General features: G+C 36.9%; 1 protein-coding gene across 1 annotated transcript in view; it reads right to left on the bottom strand.

Moving 5' to 3' along the window:
• GRIA2 (glutamate receptor, ionotropic, AMPA 2) overlaps window positions 1-25,957 on the bottom strand; it is a 50,999-nt gene extending 25,042 nt beyond the window's left edge. Inside the window, exons 1-5 of the mRNA XM_010083884.1 lie at window positions 25,906-25,957; window positions 24,958-25,197; window positions 21,013-21,209; window positions 16,558-16,611; window positions 13,995-14,156 (exon numbers count right to left, since the gene is read on the bottom strand). Of these exons, the coding sequence (XP_010082186.1) occupies window positions 13,995-14,156; window positions 16,558-16,611; window positions 21,013-21,209; window positions 24,958-25,197; window positions 25,906-25,957 (705 nt within the window). The remainder of the gene's footprint in view (window positions 1-13,994; window positions 14,157-16,557; window positions 16,612-21,012; window positions 21,210-24,957; window positions 25,198-25,905) is intronic.
• Window positions 25,958-26,429: the final 472 nt, after the last annotated feature.

A 26,429-nucleotide genomic window follows, 5' to 3' on the forward strand; every position in this document is an offset into this window, starting at 1 on the left:
TGTTTCATTTGATCACTGGGATACATTTTATGTATTATCTCAAGAATATTATCCCTGTAGTATATGATTACCAGCCTGAATATTCACAGCTCAGTCATACATTCAGGTTGTATATCAATATATATCTGTATGTGTATACATGTCATCACACATATAAAGTACACATGCTTTAATTCAGTTAAGTCAGCTTTAATCTAAGGATATAAAAATATTTTACAAGCATCTTACATATACATGTTGTTGGAGAAGCCCATGCATCATTTCTTACCACTTTATTCTGCATATGCTTTCAGCTCCTAATAACCACAGGGCTCACTGCATCTATTCATTAAGCTGTAGATAGTTTTAAAGTTGACAAACCAAACCAAAGTGAACTAACTACCATAAACAAGAAATGACAGACCAATAATCTGCTCATGGGGATGTATATGTGAGTGTGTGTCTGCATATGTAAATAAATTTGCCATAAGTCAAAGGATGCATTAGCTCTATCTTGATTCACTTATCTGTTTATTCTGATCTGCACTATTAAAATAAGTGGGAACACTATTTGGAATATTATCCTGTGGAACTGGGATGGGTTCTTACAGTCTACTGTGTTTACAGCAGAGTAAATTTCCTAACTTCATCGCAGTCACTTTCAACTTTACGTGACAAAATCACCAACTTTAATATAAAACGGTATAGGTACTAGCCTACAGTTCCTACAGAATCACCTGTACTAATTAAAGTATGGCAAAGAATATGCAAAAAAAAGTCTTGCTTCATTGTAATTCCAGAACTATGACAATAATAATCTTGTAATTTAAACTAGAAGATAATAAACTGAACTGCCTAAGAATTTTATGTTATTTCCTATGAAACATGGATAGCATACATGTCAGATTAAAAGAATTTTCTCTCTCTAAATAAATGCCCTAGAAAAGAAAACATAAGGTCCATATGTGATTTTATTCAACTTGAATTTAAAATGTATTGTAGACCTTAATAAAATTTGTAAGCTGAATTCAGAAGATTAATTTGAAAAGTAAAGACAAAACAAAGTCATTCCAGCCTAAGCAGAACATATTAATCATGTGGTGTCCAAGAAAAACTGCCAAGAGGGTGACTTTTGTAACTTGAGCTGTTGTCCAGGAATTCAGAAGGTACCAGAAATCCTAACTTTTTAGTTAAGCATTCTTTTGTAGAACCAGTAACTGAACCTTCTGAAGATGACATTGCAGAAGACACCTCCAGAAGCACAAGATTTTTAATATATATATATTTTAAAGCTGTAAGATATTATAAAAAGATTTAATCACATAACTTTATCCTGTTAGTCCGGTGTTTAATCCAATGCCTGTCAATGTGCTGAAGAGACAAAGTTGAGACATGCTTAGAGATCTAAAATATAACATTAAAATAATATATTTGAGCAGTAGAAAAGAAGTGAAAACGTAAAGACATATAAAAAAATAAAGTACTCTGAATCACAAGTAGAACTATTTTTACTCTTGAGTTGGATATCTGAAACGTCTAAATCTCTCCTTGACACTAGTTGTTTTTCTTACAGTCAGAGAAGAAAAATAAGCATTTTAAGGTGTGATTCATTCAACCTATGTCAAACACCTTCTTTAAGATGAAATGAATCATGCCTTAGATTCCACTAATTTGATCTCCAGTGACTTCTGAGGCTACTGGAGGAATCCAGGGTGATCAGCTTAGATACGTATGTCTACAGTGTAGACGCACTAAAAACAAATTAAAACCACTCAAGAGGACTATGAACCAGCCATTCAGCCCTAATCTAACACAACAGTAAGAAAGACAAATAAAATAATAGGATATTTTGGGCAGAGACTGTATCAGCAGAGACAAAGAACACAGTGCTAGCGTACAAGACACTCAGGAGACCTCAGCTAGAACGGCATATGCAGCTGAAGCAGTGTTCAAGGTGGCTGAGATCATCCTGAAACAGGCACAGAAGAGGGCTCCTCAGCACATATGGGGGCTTGTATTGGAACAGCAGGAAAAGGGACACTATATCACTAACTGACGTTAAGAGAAAGGAGGTCTAAAATTGGATACAAATATTTTTCCTTGGAGGGAAGTAAGCTTCAAAGAGAAGTAATATTGGAAATGTTCTTTGATGCAAGAGAAAGTGAGTAGAATCAATTTGTATAAGCAAATATTCATAATTTTTCCTTATATTTAAAAAAATTAAATATACTTAAATACCAAGAAATACACATCAGAGGCAATAAATATATAACAAAGACAAAAACTGCGTGTCTTTGTAGATTGTGGGTATATTAAATGTTTGGCTTACTGCTCTATACTAGCAATAGTTTTTCCAGCGGTTCACTACGCATTTTATCACCTTGTTTGCCATACTTCACTGAACTATACACAGACTAAAATAAAAAAATAAAGAAAATGTAAAATTACCATCTTACATGCTTTTTTAAAAATTAATCTCAATAAAGATGAGGTTAGAGATCAAGCCCTATTTATCTTAACAAATATACTATCTTTTCTAAACTTTGTTTCCAGAGGTTGCAAAGTCAGGCCATCTTACATTTTGATGATAGCCTTTATTTAAATGCAATTCCAGCGTTCTGTGTGCTGGACAGCTCAATAAATAATAGGTATTTTTGCTCTAAAATGCTGTAACATTTTAGGCAGAATGTCAGATGCAAAGAATACCTTAAGCAAGCTGTCACCTTAGAAAAATTATCCAGGTCCAAAATTGCCATCTAGAAAACCCGCTTATTCTCTGATGTGTTTACGTTCTTTAGGTATCTCCTTGTTTGGTTTCGAAAGGTTTCCTGGGCACACCCAGAACAGCTTTGTTTTCTAGCCCAGTCGCTAGGCACCTGCCTAAGCCTACATCCCTGGAAGTTTAACTCCTATTTGAAAGACATCCCCAGAGAACATGCGGCAGACTGGGGCACTCGAATTCTCCTAACACTCCCCACTGCAGTACATTTATAGGGGAGAGTGAAGTGACCTTCTTTCACTGCTTTTAAAACTGAATATAGCAAAGATCATAAGCTATACAAACCCCAAGGTGCTTGGCCTTTCTAGCTATTTCACCTACTACTCCAATAGGAAGGAGATTTCCAGGACTCTAATTCCTCCCTCAAGATTACTTCCAAACCAGAAGAACACTTCTCTCACTAGAGTCAGAGATGCTAATTTAGCAGAGGGAAAAAAAAAAAACAAAACAACAAAGTGCAGGTACCTGCCTTCCCCCCACCCCTCACTGAGGACAGAGTCTTTAAAGTACTTTCATCTTTCATTAGATTTAATGCAGCAGCCAAAGAGAAGAGCTAATGTAAAGAAACACGTTTCTTTACAATATCAGAAAGATCTCGGAGAAGAAAAAAATAATGGATCTCGGCAAAAGTCTCAGCAACAAAGTGAAACCTATGTCTTCCAGGAGGAAGCAGAAAAATGCCACGTCTTATTAACGGCACTGTCATCTGGATCTACTAAAGTTCCAGACCTTTTTCCATTCAAAAGAACAGAAAGTCAGCATGCATGTCTCTCAGTGAGTCAGGAGTATTAATACATGGGTTGTATGGGAATTTATCCCTTCCATTATCCACAAGGTCAAATTAGGCTAACATTGTGGCTCCTTTATTTTCTGAAAACACATTAGAGAAAAAGAGCTCTGCCATGTCAGACAGCTTAGAAATCCTTTGACCTTTGTCTCAACTAAGCCACCTGTGCCCACAGAAAGATAGGCAGATGCTTTTTGAAGTGTCCTCCCATTTACTCTAGGTCCACCATGTTGTTTTGACTCAGCTTTTGTTGATCATGGTAAATGGATCTAAAACACACAACTGGTGGAGATGATTCAGTGTTGTTAACACAGAGAGCAGTCAGTAATGTTGTTGCAGTGCATTGCACTGCTCTACAAGGCTTTTATTTTGCTGTTGCTCCAATAATCATGTATAAGCAATTTAAAGTCAATGAAATACTGAAGCCAACACCAAGTTCTGCAAGGTGTTCATTCTCCTAGTCACTGTGGTGACCGATTTCTCCCTCTGCCTCCTGAGCTCCAGACTGGATGGGGTAGAGCAGCAAACATCACTAAGGTGAAACCACAAAAACTTTGCCATACACAGAGTACAGAAACCTAGTCAAAGGTGCCTTGCCTGTGGTTTGTGGTTTGCTTTTGGGTCACAGGTGTTAGTAATTGCACATAGGTAAAGCAACTTTATAAAAGCTCAATTTAGAACAGAACTAGTTGAGGATCTCACTAGCACAGTGACATCCTCCTGGGCAGCGATGCATGTCCATATGACATTGCCAGCCACCTTAATTGCGGTCATGAGTCTTATGTGTATTATTATTGCTCTTGCTACTGTCAGGTATGTAAGTGTCTTAACCCATGAATACTTGAATAAAGTTAACTCTGTTAGACTTAATCCAGTGACTATGAGTGAATATCTAGACACTTAATAAAGCATACATATATCAGTAATTTGGATGCTTGATTGGTTTAATTCTCTGCATCCTGGGGCCCAGTGGGCACTCTTCCTTTATCTCCTATTTTTAAACATCACTCCATGGACCGGTACTGCAGATGTACCCACATTAAACAGCTGGGTGAAAGTAGGACAGTCACAGGGAGAAGCCTGGGTACTATTCTAGCCCGGATCCAACCTTGACAGCCTAGAACCTTTACCAACACATAACCCCTCAGACTAGTTGGGTTATGACAGCCAGTGCCATTAAAGACAACATGGCAAGTTTTATGCTAGTCTTAGAAAAAAAAAAAAAGCACCAAAACAAAAAAACCTAAACAAAAAAAATGTTCACAGATGTAGCCTTTTTTCCCTAAATCTATCATACTATGCTGCAATACAAAAATATCTTTCCTTTAAACACTTCTTAATGAGAAAGAATAACTATCAGGTATTAAAACAAGAATCTGAAAGGAGTACAGTAGCTTTTAATGCAAATCTTCCCAATGTATCTTTTTTCTCTTCCTTATATCTTTCCTTTTCCCTCTGAAAAATCCTAAATAATTGAAAATAAATAAATCAGAACATCTAATCTCTCCTTACATTACAGGCAGAAACAACTCTAAACTATTCATAATTTACCTATCTGTTCCAATCTAAATTTTACATTCACTACATTTGTGTAACAACTTCTTTAGAGGTTCGTCTCCAGTCATTACTCAATGGCTGAAAAGTTTACTATGTAAACTAACCTCTTTTTATTAAGTTCCTTAAAAAGTCTATTGAGCTTGTTCTTGGTGAACTTTATATCACAAAAATACACACAGCGTTTGACAAAAAATTAAAACTAATTACTTGGATTTGATTCCATAGAGCTTGACAGAAATAATAAAAACAACTATTTAGATTTGAACCCACAGCATTTTACTTGTAAAAAAAGAGACGATGTCTTCTAATCCATGCCACTGCCTATGGAAAACATACATACTGAAAAAATAAATAAAATTTTACAATTATTTTCTACCTTTAAACAGAAGGCATGTGCAGAACAGCAAGACCACTAATGATAAAAATCACCTTTAATTTACTGTAAACCACAAAGAATTTATGCCTTTTTAATCGTCACCTTATGAATACATAAAAGCTGCTTCTTCAAGACTAAGCTAGACAAAAGTATGTCACTCTTCACAGTGTTAAAAAACAGCAGGTTCCAGCAGCAAAAACCGAAGCCTATAGTTATAACAGTGAAAATAGACCAAGCAGGAAAATTTAAAGCAGAGAATGAGAACAAAATGGACAAAAAGGAAGGCAAAATACTTCTCTGCAAGATCATGCTGTAAGAAATGGATTTGAAAGACCTGGTATGAATCTTTCAAGTGTTAAATTGGGGGGACTGAGGGCTTTTTTGAGGGGAGTGGCTGTTGTTTTGTGTTTTTTCTTTTTTTGTTTTACTGCTTTAACCTAAAAATACACTTGAGTCTCTTTAAATTCCTATGTTCTATCACAAAAGTTACTTTCTCTTAAAAAATTAAGGTTAGTCACAGATCAGTAAGCATACGTGACAATGCAGATATAAATTTTAAAATATAAAATGCTCTTTTACTAAAATATTTACTGAAATACAGTCTTCAGTCACTCTAATTACGACAAAAATGGCCATCCAAACATTATTAACTATGGTAAATATCCTTGAGTTGAGCTTTTATAACCCAGAGAAAATTATGGAGATGATCATAAAAATGTATTCTGGATCATTTTCTAGTAGATTAATTCATGGTTGGTGCAATTAATGAAAATGGTAGAAGAGAGATTAGATCGTTCCATTTTATAAAATGACTAATACTATATGTATGATAAGAACCTGAAAATTCCTTTAGGCTCTTCAGCTATATTATTTTTACTCATAGTCAACAGAAAGTCCTATACAGATTAATGGAAATAAATTTACCCTAGCAGCTGAACAACACTGTAATAGAAATTATTCCAAATTGGAATTTAATATAAGAATTCTCTAGATTGGACCTTTTGACTAGCCTATTAAATAAAGTCACACTAAATGATCTTTTAACTTGTTTTTAACATATTCTGAATCATTGCCATTCTCTGTAACAATCTGTAGGAGAGGTACCCGGACTTGATATTACACAATTATTATTATTGCAAAAATTCATTTACTGGGGGAGGGAAGAAAAAAATCAACAGGATCTGAGAGTTCTCATCATACATACTGCAGTGTCCTAAAAATTTCTAAAATCTGCCATTTAAAACTAATAGTAATAATTCAAGTTGTAAATTTTAAAAAAATTCTAAACCACAACAGCTCCCTGTTTTCATTATCGATTCTCATCTACCCCAGTAAATCAGTGAGCACAAGTATTTGCCTATTGTCTCAAGACAAAACACTTTCTCCTGTTTGCTCCAGTCTAATTTCAAGTAAAATATTAACAGAATTAAACCCATCAATCTTACCAAGGGTTGCCGATTTTACCAGGACAGTAACTATTTTACTGTCAGAGAATAATAAATACTTCATGTTTGCTTCTCTGCCACCCCATACTGGCTACTACAGGCAGCTACCTATGTCGACTGGTCCTTAGTACCTGCCTTGCCCCAGTAATAAGCCTTCATGTCTCCTCTCCTTGTTCACATAAGTTATACTCAGTGCTTCTCTGACTTCCTTATTTCCCCGACCCAAGAAACATTTGGCCACAGATGCCTCTCCAGCTCTGAGCTGTCCCCACCCCTCTGTGCCTTTCTCTGACGTCCCAGCGGGCTCTTCCCACTTAGCTGACCCCTTTTTTTGAACGACACATTCCTCCTATTACTGCTTTCAGCTTTATGTATCACTCCCCCTTCTCTTATCTCCATTTCTCCACCAAGCTTTCCTGTCCTAAATGACACTGATCTTGATGAGGCTAGAGCTATGCCTGATCTTGCTGAACACTTGGAGCATGAAGAAATAGTAACTTTCTTCTGTTTGTATCAACCATATTAAGGTGAATTGCTGGTTGAAAAAAGTGATAAAGAGTTCCTGGAAAAACAGGCAGGAGGAATCCATCGCACTTTGTTGGCTGAAGATCCTTAAGCACTTATCATTACTAAGAATAAGTGGATTTGAATTCAAAGAGCGAGCTGCATAGGGACATCAGGACTTGGCTCTGCAGATTTCTGAAGTCTGGCAAATGCTTTTGCTTTAGCACAGTTCAGCTACTTTTCCTTGCAGGATCAAAGGATCTAGGTCAACAGGCCCTTTGTATTTCTGAGGCAAATCTACAGATACTGCCTCAAACCACCCACTTTCACTGACTCAATGTTCCATTCTTAAAAACAAAACCAAACCAACTATGCTGGAATGAGTGATTACTTATGCAAAAGAGCCTTAACCTACTGAAAAGAAGCATGAAGTTTAACACTGAAGTTTCTTAGGCCTGCATTTTTCATATATATTTTTGCAAGAAGGGAAGATTGAATACTGGGACTCAAAAGAGTCGTGAAACCAGGTAGCTATAATGCTAACTACTAGTTGCATGTTTTTTATGTCCAGGAAACCAAAACACAAGGACTTGAAAATGTAGGCAGAAGAATCTCACAAATCTACAGTGTTACAAGGACACTTAAAAAAATAAATTTACTCCAGTTCCTGATTAAATCACATAATAAAATACTGAAATTAACTAATTCTCAAAATTCTTATTTATAAATCATTATACTCCACTTGAACTCAGGCATAATGAATCATATTTTTCCATTAAAACTGTAGCAGGTGCAACAGAATATCATTTATAAATCTTTCTAAAATGCCTGGTATTATAAAACCATTTTCCAACACACTGCAATCATAAGAGGCATGCCCCAAAAAAAGGCATTGTCTAATTCATTAATTGTACACTTTTGCTTAGTTGTCTATATCTAGACTAAATGCTTTCTGAGTTTCCAGTCTGAATAAAGGTTTTCACTGTTCTCTTATTTGTTCCTCATTATCAGTGAGTCATCTAAATTTTAATTATTTCTGCAAGGTAAATAAGTACATTTATATTCCTCTGTATGTTCTCTGTATGCCATCCTTGACATAGATCAGCACCAGCAGAGTTAAACCAGCAGCTTTCAATTACAAGCGTCATTCTTCCTGACTTACAGTTTAAGACTGGCAGTCTTCAACTTTTGCAATTTTATCATAAACAGCACACTGGTACTACACAAATACTTCAAATTCTAGAACCACATTATCTTTGAAAAAAAAAACAGATTGCGTAACAGTATTCTAAAAGACTATCACATTATCTTTGAAAAAAAACCAGATTGCGTAACAGTATTCTAAAAGACTAGATGACTGGGCTATAAAAAAAGAGACTTAAAAATGTGAAACCACTAAAGGCAAAATCAGAAGGCAAAACCAAGGTTTTGTTATCTTAGCTATGCATTGATTGTATGTGCATCAGGGGGAAAGAGATTATGAAACCCGAAATACAATCGTATGAATTCTGACATATGAAATATAACATACCAAGATGAAGCAGTTTAAGCCATTGAAAGCAGCTACAACAAATACTGAGGTTGTTACCTTCTTCCAACACAATGGTATTCTCTGTAAGTCTGAGCTACTTTAAGTTTTCAACCAGACAGCCACAAATCCTTTTCTGCATGCTGTACATAGTTTCTGTATATATCATACACAAATTGTGTCAGATACTTCTTGCACACGCCAAGCCTAAGGTTGCACTTAGAAGAGTTCATGACAGAGTAGGATGGCTTATAGAATAGACCAGACTATTTCCTTTGGAAAGGACATACAGCGATCATCTAGTCCAACTGCCTGAGCAATCCAGGGCTGACCAAAAGTTAAAGCATGTTGTTAAGGGCACTGTCCAAATGCCTCTTAAACGCCAGCAGGCTTGGGGCACCGACCACCTCTCTAGAAAGCCCGTTCTACTGTCTGACCATCCTCTCAGTAAAGAAATGCTTCCTAGCGTCCAGCCTAAACCTCCTCTGGCACAGCTTTGAACCATTCCCATGTATCCCACCACTGGATCCCAGGAAGAAGAGATCAACACCTCCCTCTTCACTTCCTCACCTCAGGAAGCTGTAGAGAGAACTGAGGTCACCTCTCAGCTTCTTTTTTTCCAAATCAGACAAGCCCAAAGCCCTTATCCACTCCTCACAGGACATGCCTTCCAGCCCTGTCACCAGCTTTGTTGCCCTCCTCTGGATGCACTCAAGGACCTTCACATCTTGCTTAAATTGTGAAGCCCAGAACTGCACACAGTACTCAAGGTGAGGCTGCACCAACACTGGATATAGCAGGATAAATACCTCTTCTGACTAGCTGTTTACACTGTGTTTGATGCACCCAGGATGCAGTTTGTCCTCCTGGCTGCCAGGACACGTTGCTGACTCCTGCTGAGCCTGCTGCCAACTAGCACCCCCACATCCCCTTCTGCAGGGCTGCTCTCCCACTGCTCCTCTCCCAATTTAGACTTGTATAACTTTAAACTTAGCACTTATCACGTCTCACTAGTCTTTAAGAGGTACAAACTGAGCTTCTTCCTGGAATTAGACCAAAGGCTGCCCCCAAACAGAAGGGGTTAATCAGATTAGGAAGCTGGAACAGTTGGATGTGAATGGATGTGTTCCCCTTCAGTGTCCTTCCACAGGAGCAAGAGGTTTGCCTTGGACACAACAGCCTGACACAACACTAAGGCTAAGAAAGCCCAGCATACTTGTAAATACACAACAATGCATCATAAGTGTATTTCAACTTGTTATTACTAGGCCTTTATAAAATTAATGGGGCTTTTGTTTTGCTACTTGACAAAGAAATTTGCCAGGATAGTCAGTGACATGTTTCAAGATCTACACATTATTAGCTCTTCTAGAATTGCATGCAGAGACTGATAGCACCCTTGGTTTCAACAGATACATTTTAAATTTAATCTGAGGTAAACAGTATATCAGCTTTAGTTTTGAAAGACCAGAAGACTTCTTGTAAAAAGGCAGCAAAGTGCTAGTTTCAAGTGTCCTGCTTAATTTTGTAAATCTTGTGGGTTTTTAATCAGTACAGGTACAGTGCAGCAACAGATGAAATCAGTGTCTCATCTCATCTACATCCTAAGACTTCTGTTTCTTGTAATTAATACTTTATAAATTGTGAAGATACATTTTTAAAGCAATTTGATCCAGTTCCTATTCTGGGCACCTGTGGAAGACATTTTCAACAATGCTTTTCTTTCTTGGAAACCACGTTCCTTTGAAATGCACTTTTTCTTAGAAAGAGGTGTCTTTCTCCATTTTCAGGACTGTACTTGGATGCTGTGATATGTCTTGTCATGTCAGCTCAGTCATATTCCATTGACTTGCATTTTATAATGTAAAATGAATGCATACATCCTCCTTTTCGATTACAAAAGGAAGAGAATACAATGAAGTTGCAACGCTATTGCCTGCAATGAGATAACATTCCCAATCCCAGGGACAACATTACATGCTAGGGACATGTAAGCTCCTCTCATTTCTGTATTGATAGTACAGAACTTATTAGCCTTTGTATCTGCTTCATACAGAATTTTCAGTGACAGCTTCCTAGATTCCATGGGAACTAGTGGCAAAAACCACTGACAATTTGAATAACTGCCTCAAAACCAAAAGCAGAGAAAGGTTATTCATAAAATCACGGAAGGGACAAATAGGAAACCAGTAAGTTAACCTGCTCAGTAAACTACATGTTTATTGATAACAAACACGGCTAGATTATGAACATAAGGAGGAACGGCATGCTCAGGAAGGACAGGCAGAGAAAGCAATTCAACAAGAATAGATGAAAAACTCTGTACTTCAAAGGAACGATTAAGTGCACAGACATGGTATGAGACTGTCTAAATTGGCAGCAGTACAGAAAAGCAATACAGAAAAAGATCTGGATGTTAGTGTGTATCTCATGATAAATATATCTCAACAGTGTCGGGGAATGGGGGAGAGGTGAAACAAAAGGAAGCCCTGAAAGGAGTACTGTCTCTGAGATACATGAAGCCATTATTTCAGTTTCTACAGCATAGCATACAGATGCAGTACAGTACCCAGCCTGGCATTTCAAAGAAGATGGGTACCAATTAGAAAGGTTCCAGAGCAAAATGATGAACAGGATCCAAGAGCAGAAGATTCAAAGAAAAAGCGATTATTTAGTTTAGCGGAGAGGAAAGCCAGAACAAATACGGTAGCTGCCTTCAAATACAGAAGGACAGCTAAGGAGAACTTCCTCTTATCCATTAGAAACAGATAATGGAGTAACGGATTAGGCAATATAAAGGTTGATTTAGGTTAGACAAAACCCAAAAACTAAAACGAAGCTCTGAAATATAATGCTTGGGGAAGGTGTGAAATCACTATGCACAGGATCTGCACAGGTAGAGCTGATTCTGCCTTCTGGACCAGGTGACTGACTGCTCAGAAACCTTTCTTGCTGTTTCTATGATTTCTATGATTCTGCTCTGCTTCTAGCTGCCTCAAGAATGGGAATGAATTGTGACATAGCTCTGTCCTTACATGTAATGGCAGGCAAAACTGACAAGTAATACGTGTACAACAGCAAAAGACAGAAAGCTACAGAAAGAAATACAGTAACTGATACAATCAATCTCTCCAAACATTGCAATATACATCCACTTCCCCCCATCAATAGCTCTAGCATTTATAAATTATCTGATAATTTCACATAAGTCTCAATCTCTTGACTAAATATCAGTGTGATCCTGTATATTCTTTGAGCAGAAAATATACAAAGGAAGACATACCAGCCTTTTAAATTGAACTTAAAATGTACTTTAAGTTAATTAAACTCATGAAAACAAATGTTCCAATTCATTTGTTTTTCCTAGCCTTAACAAAATAAACTCAAACCCACAAGATTTTTCCAAATACTCTCCTTCAACCCTTTCAATTTCTAGTAGACGTTAAAGGACTTATGGAAGAAAGAAAGGGAATACCTGTGATAAAAGCTACAGATTTTAATCCTATAACAAAACATTGCAACCACTCCATCTAACACCCATGCAATTTCCCCCCTGCTGTAGGTAACAGAGATACCAGAATCCCTAGCACTGTGTTCCACTGATTAATTTTTCCTCCAAAGAGAAAAACTGCACTTGGTTTCAGTTAGAATTTTTCAGTTTAGTCATGCATTTCACCGTGATTATTTCCAGACTACAGTTCTGCAACGTTAGTAGGTAGAAAATACAAAAATAACCACATAAAAATCATAGCTTCAACTAAGTCCCCCACAAATTTGTCTTCAGAAAAAGGGAACCTACAAACTTTATTTTTCAGTTTAAGTTAAGATTGTGCACTTTAAAGGAATCACAGAATCACAGAATGACAGAATGTTAGAGATTGGAAGGGACCTCGAAAGATCATCTAGTCCAATCCCCCTGCCGGAGCAGGACACCTAGATCAGATCACACAAGAACGCATCCAGGCGGGCTTTGAATGTCTCCAGAGAAGGAGACTCCACAACCTCTCTGGGCAGCCTGTTCCAGTGCTCTGTCACCCTCACTGTAAAGAAGTTTTTCCTCATACTCAAGCGGAACCTCCTATGTTCCAGCTTGAACCCATTGCCCCTTGTCCTATCACTAGATGTCACAGAGAAGAGCCTGGATTTTTTTATTTCCAGGAATTTGAAAAATGGTTCTTCCATTCCTTGCTGAAACTTCTTATCCATCTCATTAATCAAGAACACACTTCATATTCAAATTATAGCACAAAAAAAAGTTCTGTCTAGAACACTTGCCATTTATCTTTTTGTCTTAATGCATTTTAGAGTTACTTAAGTATCCTTATTCTTGACAAAATTTGTGATTGTATTACTTAAAAGAAAAATTATTTAGCATTAAAATTGTGTTATTCTTCTTAACATCTTGCAAACACTAACTGATCCTCGTAACGGTCCGTAAGGTACCAGTTTTATCCAGAGGGAAAACTGAGGTAGGGAAATTTAAACACTTGCCCAGTGTCACATCTTGTGTCCCTCAGGCCTGAAATCAGACCATGATTGTGTACCTCAGGCATATCATTTAATTTTAAAAGTAATAATTTAGTTTTTTGTAGGATTTAGGCATCTCTCTCAAAGGAACTGTCTTACAATTTCTCTGGGAGATTATGCTGTATCAAAAAGTGCTACATCTGTACCCCCTGGAAGCTTACATATGACTACATATTAGCCTTTAAAACATTCCAAAACACAGAGAAAGAGAAAAAACATTAAAAAAAAAATCAGTAGGTACTTAATGTATCATCACATCCAAAACAATTAAAACTAATAAAATGTCAGGTGCAGATTTAAAGAGACACAAGAAAAATTAAAGTTGTCTTGAACATTTTGGACAGTGCAGTATCTTTGCTCAACCTGTCCTATGATAATGTTAAAAGAACCCCGGAGAATATAAAACTGTGTTGGCACAGCTGATTTTGAAGGTCTTTCTCCATCTCGTCTTTCTATTACAATTCCCTCACTTCCTCTATATCTGTCATGGTTAAAACAAACACAAGACATACCTTAATTGTACTAGTGTGTGCACCGGGATATTCTTTTTCCTCCAGCGTTGACCAACGTTGTATAAATTTTGATACCAGAGGATCATCATAGTCAACTATCTGAAATCCTGAGACATTAGCTCCTCCAAACTGAATTTTTGACAAATCTCCATCAGTAAATCCCTGGGCACAGCAAACATTATGTCTGTTATTCCAACAGTTTTAGCAGATGTCTCAATAGCATAATACAAATAAAGAGTTACCATATGACTTCTACTGCAGCAGTGTAAGCCAACATATTCCTCAGACAGGATCCAAGTTTAAATCCTGGGCTGCCAGGATTAAGTCGTCAGCTCCGCCAGCCAGCAATGCCTCTTGTTGCTCACTAGACATACACCTTTACAGAGCAAGGGCTGAGTGGACCTGTCCAGGCCATGCTTACTTTCCTACACAATCCTGTTAATTTCAACGGGACTGCTTAAATGAGAAAGGGAACACTGACACGAATAACAGGCAACAAGTTTTAGTCAGGAACAGTCACAGCCACAGTTGAGTCCTCTTTTTGCTAGGAACACTAAAGCATGTGGAAGGACTTACCATCTGCCTTGCCTCCTCCCTCCGACATAAAGAACTACTTCTCATTCTTACAAAGAGTACATATGTTTTGTTTTCCATGTCCTGTGTTTTAACTTGCCCCGAATAACCATATGAATGAATTTACATGAAACACTGATTTCAAGCACTTCAGTTTAAATAAATGCTCTGAGCAAACAAAAAAAGAAGCAGGAACCTCAGACCACATTATCGAGTTTGCTACAATTGCTGTACTAGGTACTCTTTAATTATTGCATACTAATTATACTCATCAACGGTGTGTTACTGCATGTTAATCCAGACACTTCTACACAGATTACGAAACTTCCTTCAATAATATTGCAAGCTGGAAGTTTGAACAGGAAAATTCACTGTATACTTTAAGCCCTTCTCGATCTATCATCATGTTTCATTCTTAAAACAGACCTATTTATTGAATGATCAGACTGGAAGAAAATGTTATTACAGTCAAGAAAAGAAGAAAGAAGGTGGATTCAGTGAAGGAGATGGGATATGGTAAGTACTAGTTAACTGTTCTTTCTGACAGCAAAAAACAGTTTTAAAATCATTTCCATACAATTTTTTTATATTATACAAAAGATGCGCAACATTTGCATTTGAACTGTATAAATCTGTAGGAAGCAAAAATGCTATTAAACAGCTTTAAAATACAAGATTCAATAAGTTCTAGAACTTATAGGCTTACTGTTACAAACGTAAAGCAATGGCTAAAATATTGTCAATATAATGAAATACACTAGGCAATTTTTCCAAAATGTTTATTTCCTTTAAGACTCAAAATACTATTTATTCAACATTTGCAATGCTAAATACAAATATCTAACAGTTAGGGAACGCTGCAAGTTTTCTAGGACTTTTATGCTTGCTTTGTGAATATCAGTACCTTAACTTCTTTATCCTAAAAATGAGTTAAATAAACATCAAATTGAAGCCTCACTGTTCTGCTTTTAAAGAGGCTTTTAAAGACTTTCTCACATCTGTCTAGAGACATATGTGATTTTTCAGAATACTCCCTGCCCGAAGGGGGGGAAGTGTTTTGATCAAAGGTTGAAAGGAGACGGGAGTTACGATGTCTCAAGTGTGACAGACACCTATGCTCATTCTGTTTCTTCAGGCCCCTCAAGCGACTATGGAAGACAGGGTGTAAATTAGAGCCCTCTGGGCCCTTCTGGAATTTACACCAAACTATAAAAGTTCAAGAACAAACAATGAAAAAAAATATTTAGAGGCACTCATACCATGCAAACCCCAAAACTCTCTTCTGGAACAGAATCACTAAGATTCAAGCCTGCAGAATTTGCTTTATCTGTTACAAAAAAACCCCATTGGATTAGATTCCCTAGCGTCAGTTAAGTAAGTGTTGTTGACTTTATTATCAGCAAAATGGCCCTCCATCTTCAGATACAACTGCAAAACAATGACCTTGACAGAATTTAGTGAGTTTGCTAAACTTGCCCCCTTAGGAACACTGTTAGCTATACTGTCTGATCACTCATGTTCAAGAAAATACTAATTCAAACTGATTACCAAGCCAATATGAGGAAAGATGTGTAAAGCTAAGACTCACTCGTCTAGCTGAATGAAAGCTGAGACATGGAGTTCTTAAGTACTTTGGAGGTGACAGAAGAAATACTAGTTTGCTGAATGAATACATCAGCCTATAATCTGGAAAGCTATTTTTCTGATTTCCACACCCCACTTTTCTAAAACATGTAGAAAAAGGGATGAAGCTCCACTGAAGGCGCTGAGCAACCTTCACTCCCGTTGATGAGAATATCACAGGAGACATTTAAGCCCTGAAAAGACTCAGCCAATAAAACAAATACCATCTCAACACATGCATTCATTTAGCAAGGATAAAGACTTTTTTTCTATTTTCCAAAATGCACTTAACCAAAATACTAGTTGATGTGCTTCCAGAAACAGTAAAGTGAGCAGTACAGGTATTTAAAATATTAAAAACTCTTACCAGATTTGCAATGATATAATGGTATCCTTTAACATGTTTACCAATTGTAATCACCTGTAAAAAAGAAGAAATATCCCCGTAACGGAGAATGTTCAACACTACAAAATGCAGTATGATGTAAAAGCTAGTTATGAGCTTCATTTTATACAATACTGAGTTTGCTCAGTGCTTTACTTTTTATTCTACCTAATGCACCATCGAACATACCCTCTGCTGGAGGAAATGAGTCATGTTGAAGTCCAAGTCCCAAGATCTGTAAACAGATGAGCTGAATGCTAATTACTCTAGTGTGTATTAAAGGCACAACCTGAACAGGAGAGAGCTAGCATCATGCAGTAGAAGCACTGTGCCTCAGAGATTCCTGCTTAGATTCCGCTCCCTTTGTAGCAGAACTATAAAATTCCTTGAACTAGAAAAAGTTTAAAAGCCCACTGACATTAACGAAAACATCTCCATTATGTGGAAGACTTTTAAAGTTCAAATTGCTGTTTATTGCCCTAAGGCTTCCTCATAATCTCTCTCAAAACCAGCTGGTGGTATCTCAACAGTCTCCACTGGCAGGCACGTAGCATGGATTCTTCTCCCAAATAATCCTAATTAAGACTATGCCTGCATGGAGAAGCTTGCATTTTGAAGAAAAACACTTCTCCAGAGAAAGGATGTGGGAGATAAGAGGACTCCAAAGGTTTCTTCCATCTTTTGAACAAGCGGAACAACTTAAATCAAGAGAGGATGACTCGTTTATTTCCTAATTTAACATATAACTAAAAATTTCAGAGTAGGAATCCTGTAATTAGTATCAGGATAGTAGTGAACAACACTCCACATATGTGGCTTAATGAAGTTACAGGAATATAACTGAAGGCAGTGTTTAACACTAAGTTTTATACTACTGGAGTTGGAGACAGAGAGGGATCACACAGGTCACAGAAGTTATTTGATTATTCCTCTTTTGAGCTCAATATATACATGATATACGAACTTAATTATTCTAAAACAGTTATTGGCTCCAACAACTTAAAACTCATTATTTATTAACAGGTTTAAGAACCATGTTCAGATGATTTAGATTAGATATTAAGATGAAATATTTTACTGTGAGGATGGTGAGACACTGGCCCAGGTTGCCCAGAGAAGCTGTGGATGCCCCATCCCTGGAGGTGTTCAAGGCCAGGTTAGATGGGGCTTTGAGCAACCTGGGCTAGTGGAGGGTGTCCCTGCCATGTTGGAACTCAATGATCTTTAAGGTTGCTTCCAACCCAAACCATTCTATGTGTTTCTTCTGCAGCTGCTGCTTCCAAAGAAATTTCAGTTAGACCATACAGACTAGTTCTTCTGCCTAAAATGCTTCTTCATCACTGATATCTGAGAAAACAACCAGTAGCTGCAAATCTTTGGATCAATGGTTAGTAACTCTGCTTTAACTGCCACTGGGTTTCATTAATCTAACTTTCTAAAACATTGCGCTGTGCCACTACTCCATATGACCACAGAGAATGCTGCCAGTTAAAACTCAGAGAAGATCCAGTGGTAGCTCCAAAAGCCATGATGAAGGACACAAAAGGTATTCACCAGTGTCCCTAACTTAGACCAGCATGTCAAGCAGGGATAGACAAGAAGCGTCAGCATGGCTGCCCAGAGGGTGTTATCAGAGGGAAATGAGATTCTGCAAAGGAAACTGGCTGAGACGAGATAGAGACTATATAATGAAGAGCATGCTAACACTGACCTGCCAAAGCAGAGAAGAGGAATATGAACTAGTCTGAGGAGAGCTGGGGAACTAAAATATTTTTCAGCTTCAACTTACATAAATTGTTGAAATCTGAAGGAGAAACTATAACACGAGACAAAAAACAAGAGTGATGAAGCAACTGTGCAAATACATTGTGTGTCTATACAAAGAGCCAAGGACTACAGAGAGTAACTGCGTGAACCTGAGGTTGCCACCACAGCTTAAAATACCAGAGGGATAAATCAAAGGACTACAATATAAGGTTTGTTCAAAAATAGAAAGCAAGGAAGAAAGAAGTGTCTGCTCTATGTATCAATAATGCAAGTAATACTTCAGTACTCGAGAAAAATCTGGTCAACAGAAAGCCTGTTGCATGTCTCTCAACAAAAATGCACAGAAAAAGAAAAGGGATACTGACACAAAGGGTCCACTTCAGGCACCCTCAAGAAAAGAAGCAAATGGCTGAGGATCTTTTCAGGGCAGAAATTAAAAGAATTTTTAAAAGAATAAATCTGGTATCAAAGCAAGACTTGAAATACATATTCTGTTATGTATAGTCATATACACATGAATAGAAAATCAGAACAACATGCTCACAGGCCAAGAAATCCATCGATCAGCACAGACCTTCATTTCAAGAGACGGAAACAATTAGAGAAACAGTTATTCTAGATTTTACTTTAGGCTACTTGAGAAATAGAAAGTGGGTTTACCTTTCCATGTAAGGAAGGTTAGCTACAGACTTGCAAAGAGAATCTCAAGACTAAACTCATATGAGACAGCCGACAGCGACCATGTTCTAGTAACAATAAACTATTTTGAGGAGAATAACTGGAATTGTATTAACTGACCTGTGTGACTGATCCACAGTTATCTAGAATGCTTTAGGGACTCATAAATCAAAACAACAGAAACAAATCCATCTGTTTGCTTAAGGAGTAGCAAAAATCTGTGGGGATAAGCTGAGAAAACCTAAGACTCAAAACAAGGCAGAATCTATCAAAGTACAATTAGGGCAAGAAAAATATCCCAGAGCTGCAATCAAAATAAGCAGCAGCCAAAGAAAATATTAGGTCTATTGCTAAACAAAGACAGTAAAAATGAGTGGTAACTAAAGGTTAAAGAGGGCTCTTGTCTTTAAAATTGGTAAAAGGAGAAACTGAAGAACCTTACAGTCAGCCAAACTTTAAATATCAGGGAAGAGATTATAATGAATATCACATACTTATTTTAAAATAATCTATAGGATAATAAGAAGATAAACAGTCAATATAGTCTTGTCAAGATCAAAGTATGTCAAGGCAATTTCTTTCCTTTCTCTGATATAATAGCTAGCCTACCAGATAATAAGGAAACAGCAGATGTGACATATCTTGAGTTTAATAAGGCTTTTGTCCTGTATGACATCATTCCAAGCTCTTAAGGGAACATGGACAAGATAAAAGTTCCCTGTAAAGTAAGCGAACAACTGTTTGAAAAGCCACACAGAACCAGCTGAAGAGGACCTGCAAGTACTGTATCTCTCAAGCATTGCTCCACTCAGTACATTTCTTGACACGGATAACAAGTCATAAAATATGATTTTAAGAAACTGCAGATGACAGGGAGGTTGCAAATGCTCTGAGAACAGGATCAAATTCAAATACATATTGAAAGTTAGAAAAACAGTTTGTGGATATAAATTCCCAATAAAAGAGACAAATACAATGCACTCCATTTAGGACACTACTCATTGTCTGAGCTTCTCCAAAATGTAATAACCTTCACAACAGAGACCAAAACAACAAGCCCTCCAAAAAAAGCTTCAAACCAATACATCTACACTCTGACGATATATCCCTACAGATGCTGCACAGACTCACATGGCAAGCTCAAGCCAGCAGGGAGCTATCCTCATAATTTTCCATTGTGCTCTGCATGCATGAAAAGAAAAAGTAACATAGAGAGACAGTAAGACCTTCCTAGACAATAGAATTGAAGTAGTGGATTTGAAGGTAACGCAATAATTTGAATCGGAGCATTGCGATGTTGTAAAAAAATAAAGTTTTTTTAAAAAATTATTTTGGCAAATAATATATGCATGAGTGGAGAGAAGACATAACCTTCTGTTCTGTTTAAAGCTCACGAGGCCTTGGCTATGGAGAACAGCATCCAACTTTAGTCAACACACTTCAAGAGGAAGACAAAATGAAGAGAGACACAAGGACAGTACCAATGACAAAGAGCTTAGAAACATCAACTATGAAGGGAGTTAAATGGAAAAGAGAAGCTGTTGATATAGCCTTCCAAAGAGATAAAAGGTTCTTGGAAAAAGCATTGTAAGTAGAAAATACTTTATAGGTGTAAGAAGATCTAAGCCTTAGAGATAATATGACTATTTATAGTGCACCATATATTAGTGTATCAACTACATATAATACAGTACACTACTTAGGTTGTGAAATAGCCTTAATGAACTTTTTGTGTTTGTTCATTTTAAATAATCAGGATACAAAACCATATAGGATCATCCAGATAGAATTATCTTGCCTTTGACCAAAGGGAGGGATTATAGGATTAGTATGTTCACTTTCTGCCTGACATATATGTGGTCCTCAATACAAACCTGTCACTTCCAAATAATGCATAATAATCATAAAAATAGGATCAAGAGAAATGAACTCATTACGTTTACTTATAGAATATAGCTAACTGCTGTCACTGAAAAACAGAGAAGAGCAAACCTGATCAACAATGTCGTTGACTTTATCGCGTTCACAGTCCAAAATCACTCGCCTTTCCTTTTTTACTTCTAGATCTTGAAATAGTGAACGATAAGTTTCATCTTTTCTGTCATTGTTAATATTTCCTACATTGATAGCAGTCACTTGCCATTTCTTTTCAGCAGCGGAATCCAGCACAGCTTGCAATGTTGATAAGCCTAGTGAAGCACAGGAGAAAACAGAAGATATGACTGATAAAGCTTCAGGAATATCAAGCTCCTAGAATATGATTTATGAGATTACTTATTTAAGATTTCCCTGTAACTTGTTTGACCTCTCACACATTGTTAGGACTAAAAATTAAGATACGTGCAGGCCCAATCAGTTCTTATTGCATGAAATTTCTATTTACATCGCTGCAAGGAATCAGGGTAGAGCCTTGTAAGGACAACCTTTTGGTTTTGCTTCAACCTTCTTCAGAATGGGATTTTGCCAGTTTCCCTGATCCACTGCTGGAATTCCACATACTGGGAAAGAGGTCTTCTAGGAGAAAAGGGATCCAGTTATGGCACGAGGATCAGCTGTTTATTACAAGATGCTATTGAACTGCTTTTACTCTCAGCACTTGAGCAATACTGTATTTAAACCCCAACCTCACTGAGGTCTATGACAAAATTGCCATGTTCTGCTGTGGTGCTAATGGAGTTATTATTTCTATTGGCTACAGTCATATCCCTGATTATGAAAGATGTGTCAAGACATATTTTTCCATACAGACAAGTAGGCTCAATGCTAACACCTACAAGCAGTCTACATAGGTTTGGTTTCATCTTATCCTTTTCATACATTCCTGACAGGAAGCTGTAATGTCTGCACAGCTGCAACTGCCTACAATATATTGTAAAATCAGTGAAGATTTTACTTGGCTGGTTTTCCTTTTCAAGGATTAAATAATGGAGTGTAGAAACATGAAAATTAATGCTGGAAATTAATTTCCACTGTACAACAAATACTATTTTAACAATTTCCAGCGGTATGGGAATTAGACTTGCTATGCTTAAATTCCTTCCAGAGAATTCTACATAATTCTAGAGGGCAATTTTAAGGACAGGAGGTAGTACTATAGAAAAAAAATTAGAGTTTCTCACAAGCCAATTGACATTTTTGAACACTAATCTCCCCTGAAACCAGAGAACACCGGAAGTAATTTCTTTGAGACAAATTTCTGACTTGGTATGTGTAGGAATCTTCAGTTATAACACTCCTGAGAAATAACAGTGGTTATAGAAAGAAAGCACTAAGAATGGATGTGCCTCATAGTCTGTAAATACATTGTTACATTAAGGTCGGTCAGTGTTCAGCAATTCAGCTTTATCAGTGCAAATGGTAATGACATACAGCACTATACAAGACTGGTTATCAGCAAAGGTAGAAAATGCCAGGCTTCCACAAGCATAAATTCAATTATCTCAAACAGTTCTGATTTTCTACATTGTCTTTAAAGAAGACCGATTTGAAGTTACATATGTCATGCAATGAATATTTATTTGAAAATAATAGATAACTACAGTCCAAGGGTACACACAAACTATAACACATTAAAGATAACTGTGGAGAACTCATGCTAAAAAGGAAAAGATAATTAATGTAAGCAAACTAAAAGATATAGGGAATATCTTAAAACATTAAAAGGCACTAAAATGAGTCTATACCTCAAAATAATGTTTTAAACAGCAATTTAAAATAATTTTTAACAACACAAAACTAAACCGCAAATGGACATGGATATAATCTGAATCATTGTTTCTGATCTCATTTAGTAGATTTCAGGTCCTTCAATCTGCCCAAATGTTTCTTCTGAGTTAAACAGAATCTCAGTCAGGCATAAATTAAAAAGGGCTATTGATGTTAATACTATATTTCAAAGGGTTTCTATATTTTATTCCTCTGATACTCCATTTTTCCTAGTGACTCCCTAGGTGCTTTTCTCAGGGTGCTCTCTGCAGAGATGTCAAATGGCTGCCTGGATTTCTCCCTTTTTATAGGTGGCAGATTTGTCATGCCCATACAGTTTAGTTTATTCTGATAGCAATAATACATCGCAAAAAACCCAAAAAACAAACAAACAAGCATTCACAGCAATATTTCTGTGGACATGGAAGTATCTGGAGAGTGGCAGTGGAAGTGGGACTCCACAGAGGAGAAAACTCCAGCGACTTTAATTGCTGTTTTTATACTGCAGGAATACTTCCATTTGTGAACCTCATGTGCCTGAACCTCTTTTGGTTATCATGAGACAAACTCTTAATTCAGAGCTTAACTCAGTGAGTTTTTTATCTCACTCCTGAAAGTGGAAACATTTTAAATTATATATAATTCCTTAAATATACGTCACTGTCACGATGTTAACATTCATGAAAGTGTTCAGAAGAACTGTGGACCCTGGGTATTCAGGGTTTGATGTCAAGTGTTGCTGACTACGTACTGCTTGACTCTGCAGGGTAACCTTGTGCGATCAGTGGGAGCACTGAGGAGCAACAATTTACCCAACATAAAGGTAGGAGTTTCATGCCTCAGAGCTTGTTAACACTGGGGTGCCTTGTCACAATTAAAACAAGAAAAAAAAAAGGCATAACCAAAGAGTGACTACAAATAACAATTTCATGCTGTTATTCCTAGCCAGATTCAGCCACTGCAGCTCAGAAGACGACCTCGGTGTTTTTCAGCATTGCCTATATATAAATCACACGCAGGTCATGTTCTGCACACTGCTAGCTGATTGACAGAGTATCGGCTAAGCAAGTAGTTTTACATCCGTCCTTTCTAAAAAGGCAGTGACTGTTTCTGATTCTAATGTGAATTTGAAAAGGATCTGACAGAGAAATGGGCCTAGGGTTCATTATCCCACGTGAAATTGCTGTTGGAGGCGACATAGCAGTATTAGTTTTTCTAACTTTAGTGTTTACAACAGTGATAAAGAACTTGAGGAGGTCCCTCCAGCTTCTGAACAACATACTGTATAAAATGGCATCATAACGAAGAGAATCTAATGTCACCCCATTACTCAACAAACCATGGCATGGTATAACCACTCTTTGAACCTAGTGGCATCTTACCATTTAATGTGCACGTAATATTCAGCTCTGACCAATGAACATGCAGGCGAGCATGTTCCCTTATAAAGGGAACAGGATAACATAAGAATAGGAAAAGTTGCCAAGGACTACTAGGTAAGGAGAACCTGAAAACAGAATGACAATAATGGCATTCCAGAAAGGGCAGTCAGAAAAACCCCACTTCTGTATAATGCTCGTTCTTCTCAGAAAACTAAACATACCACAATTTGCACGCATTTTTATCAGTTCATCAACTGTCCCATTATTATTACTAGAGCCATAAAAGGGTATAGGACTTGAGAAGTCTGTACTGTGGAGTAAACTGCTCAGAAGCGGTGGATTCGGGTTTATCATCAACAACAACAAAAACTTCTAAATCCAACAGAGGAGAGGAACTCGAGTATTTATCAGAAGTAGTCTCCAAAGAAGCAGGGACTGCATCCAAGATTCTTGCTTGCTTAGTGCCCAACTATTGATTTTGCATGTGTGGAATGAATCTGTGGTAGCAGATTGCCCTTCATGCTCAAAAGAGTTTTTTTCTCCTTAGATGATTCTTAAAAAAAAAAAAAAAAACCACAAACAAAAAGCTTTTCATAGGAACAGTTTTACATGTGATTAATCTCAGTTTATCAGCACACGCTCACAATTCTGTTAATACATACTGTAATATTTTTATTCTCATATAAACAATTTTGTTTCTGTCCCAAAAGCTCATTTCAAAATTTAAGCTTACACTTAAACTTGCTGCAGGTGAATATTCCTTTTCTCATTTACTTTTCTAATCCTAATTCAGCATTTCAGTCGGATACATCTAGAAAACAGCACACATTTAAGAAGTACCACATCTTACCTCTGTCACTGTCATACAAATACGCAAACTTGGTCCACTGATAGTATTCGATCAAGCTTAGAAGAGCTCCCTTGAGGTCAGGTCTCATCTGAATGACAAAGGGATGTGTTCCATCTGTTGGGAAGCTAGGAGTTATGAAGGAGACATGAAGAGTCCCACAGAACGATGTTATGGTATTTACAGACTTCTTGTCATAGAATCCAAAAATAGCAAAGACTCCTCTTGAAAACTGGGAGCAGACTAGGAGGAAGGAAAAAAAACAATTAGGTGGGAGAATTTTTTAAACTAATTCATTGAAAACTCTATCATGTATATACTCATGAGAAATAATGAAATTGATCACAAATACCAGGAGAAAACAGTAATACTCTACTATGGAGATTACTATTTGTTAGTATTATTAATCAATAATATAAAACTTCCTGTAGAAACAACAAAAAAAAAATCAGAGATATAGTTCACATTCCTAGATAACTGATTTAGAAAGAAAACTCACCAAGTAATTCTTAAATTCAATTTATATACTTTAAAGAATAGTTATGCAAACATCAGTGGCAGCTGTAATTTATAAAATGAATCATTATGACCACATATAATATTATGGAAATAGAAAATTTTTAGTCATGTTAAAAATAAATTGGCTCTGAGGTCATGACTCACTGAGCTTTTGGCAAAATACCTTAAATAACTTTTCACTTGGGGAAATATAAAGCCAAAACTAGAAGCTAGGAAACAGCAGAAAAGTAATAAGTTGATTTGCTTTAAAACCCTTCAGTTTCAAGGCATTATTTTAATTCCTGCTTTGCAGGACTCAGCAAAAGCTGTTCCTTCTGGATGACACTTGCAGTCATGCTGCAGAAAGAACAACCTCATAGGTATGAATAACATGCTGATTATTCCCTTTTTATCACTAGAGACAATGCAAGCTAATTGATGAATGCTACTGACCACTGCAGCCTGTGTAGAAGAGATAGTCCTTCTGGGTTATTCTCTTCGACATTGCAGGCTACACTAGTTCTATGAACAGGGTACAGTAAGGAAATGTTCATCTTTGATTAATTCTCATTTATCACATGCATTCTTTGGTTTGCACATAGCCACCTTGAACAAGAAACATCCTTCTAGAGAAAACATCTATCCAGTCAGCCTCATTGTAATCCCTGCTACACCTGACCTGCTTATAGATACTAATCACAGTGTAACTGAAGATAATTTTGCCCAGATATTTAGTGCACTAATCCTTGAATATAATTCATGAGGGCAAAAATAAGTTGACTTCATTTTAAAATTTCTCAGATTTGAATTAATATTAATACAATATTTTCTCTTTTAAAGTTACCGCACCTTCCATGTTTTAAAAAAACAACATCCCTTTATGCCTGTTATTCACTGCTATTCTCTTTCATGGCTTTGCCTATCTCTCTTTGCTACCACAGTCATCTCTCATACCCTGATTATTTCTATACTCCAAT

The sequence above is a fragment of the Pterocles gutturalis genome, unplaced genomic scaffold (genome assembly GCF_000699245.1).
Source record: "Pterocles gutturalis isolate BGI_N339 unplaced genomic scaffold, ASM69924v1 scaffold14430, whole genome shotgun sequence".
NCBI classification, from domain to species: Eukaryota; Metazoa; Chordata; class Aves; order Pterocliformes; family Pteroclidae; genus Pterocles; species Pterocles gutturalis.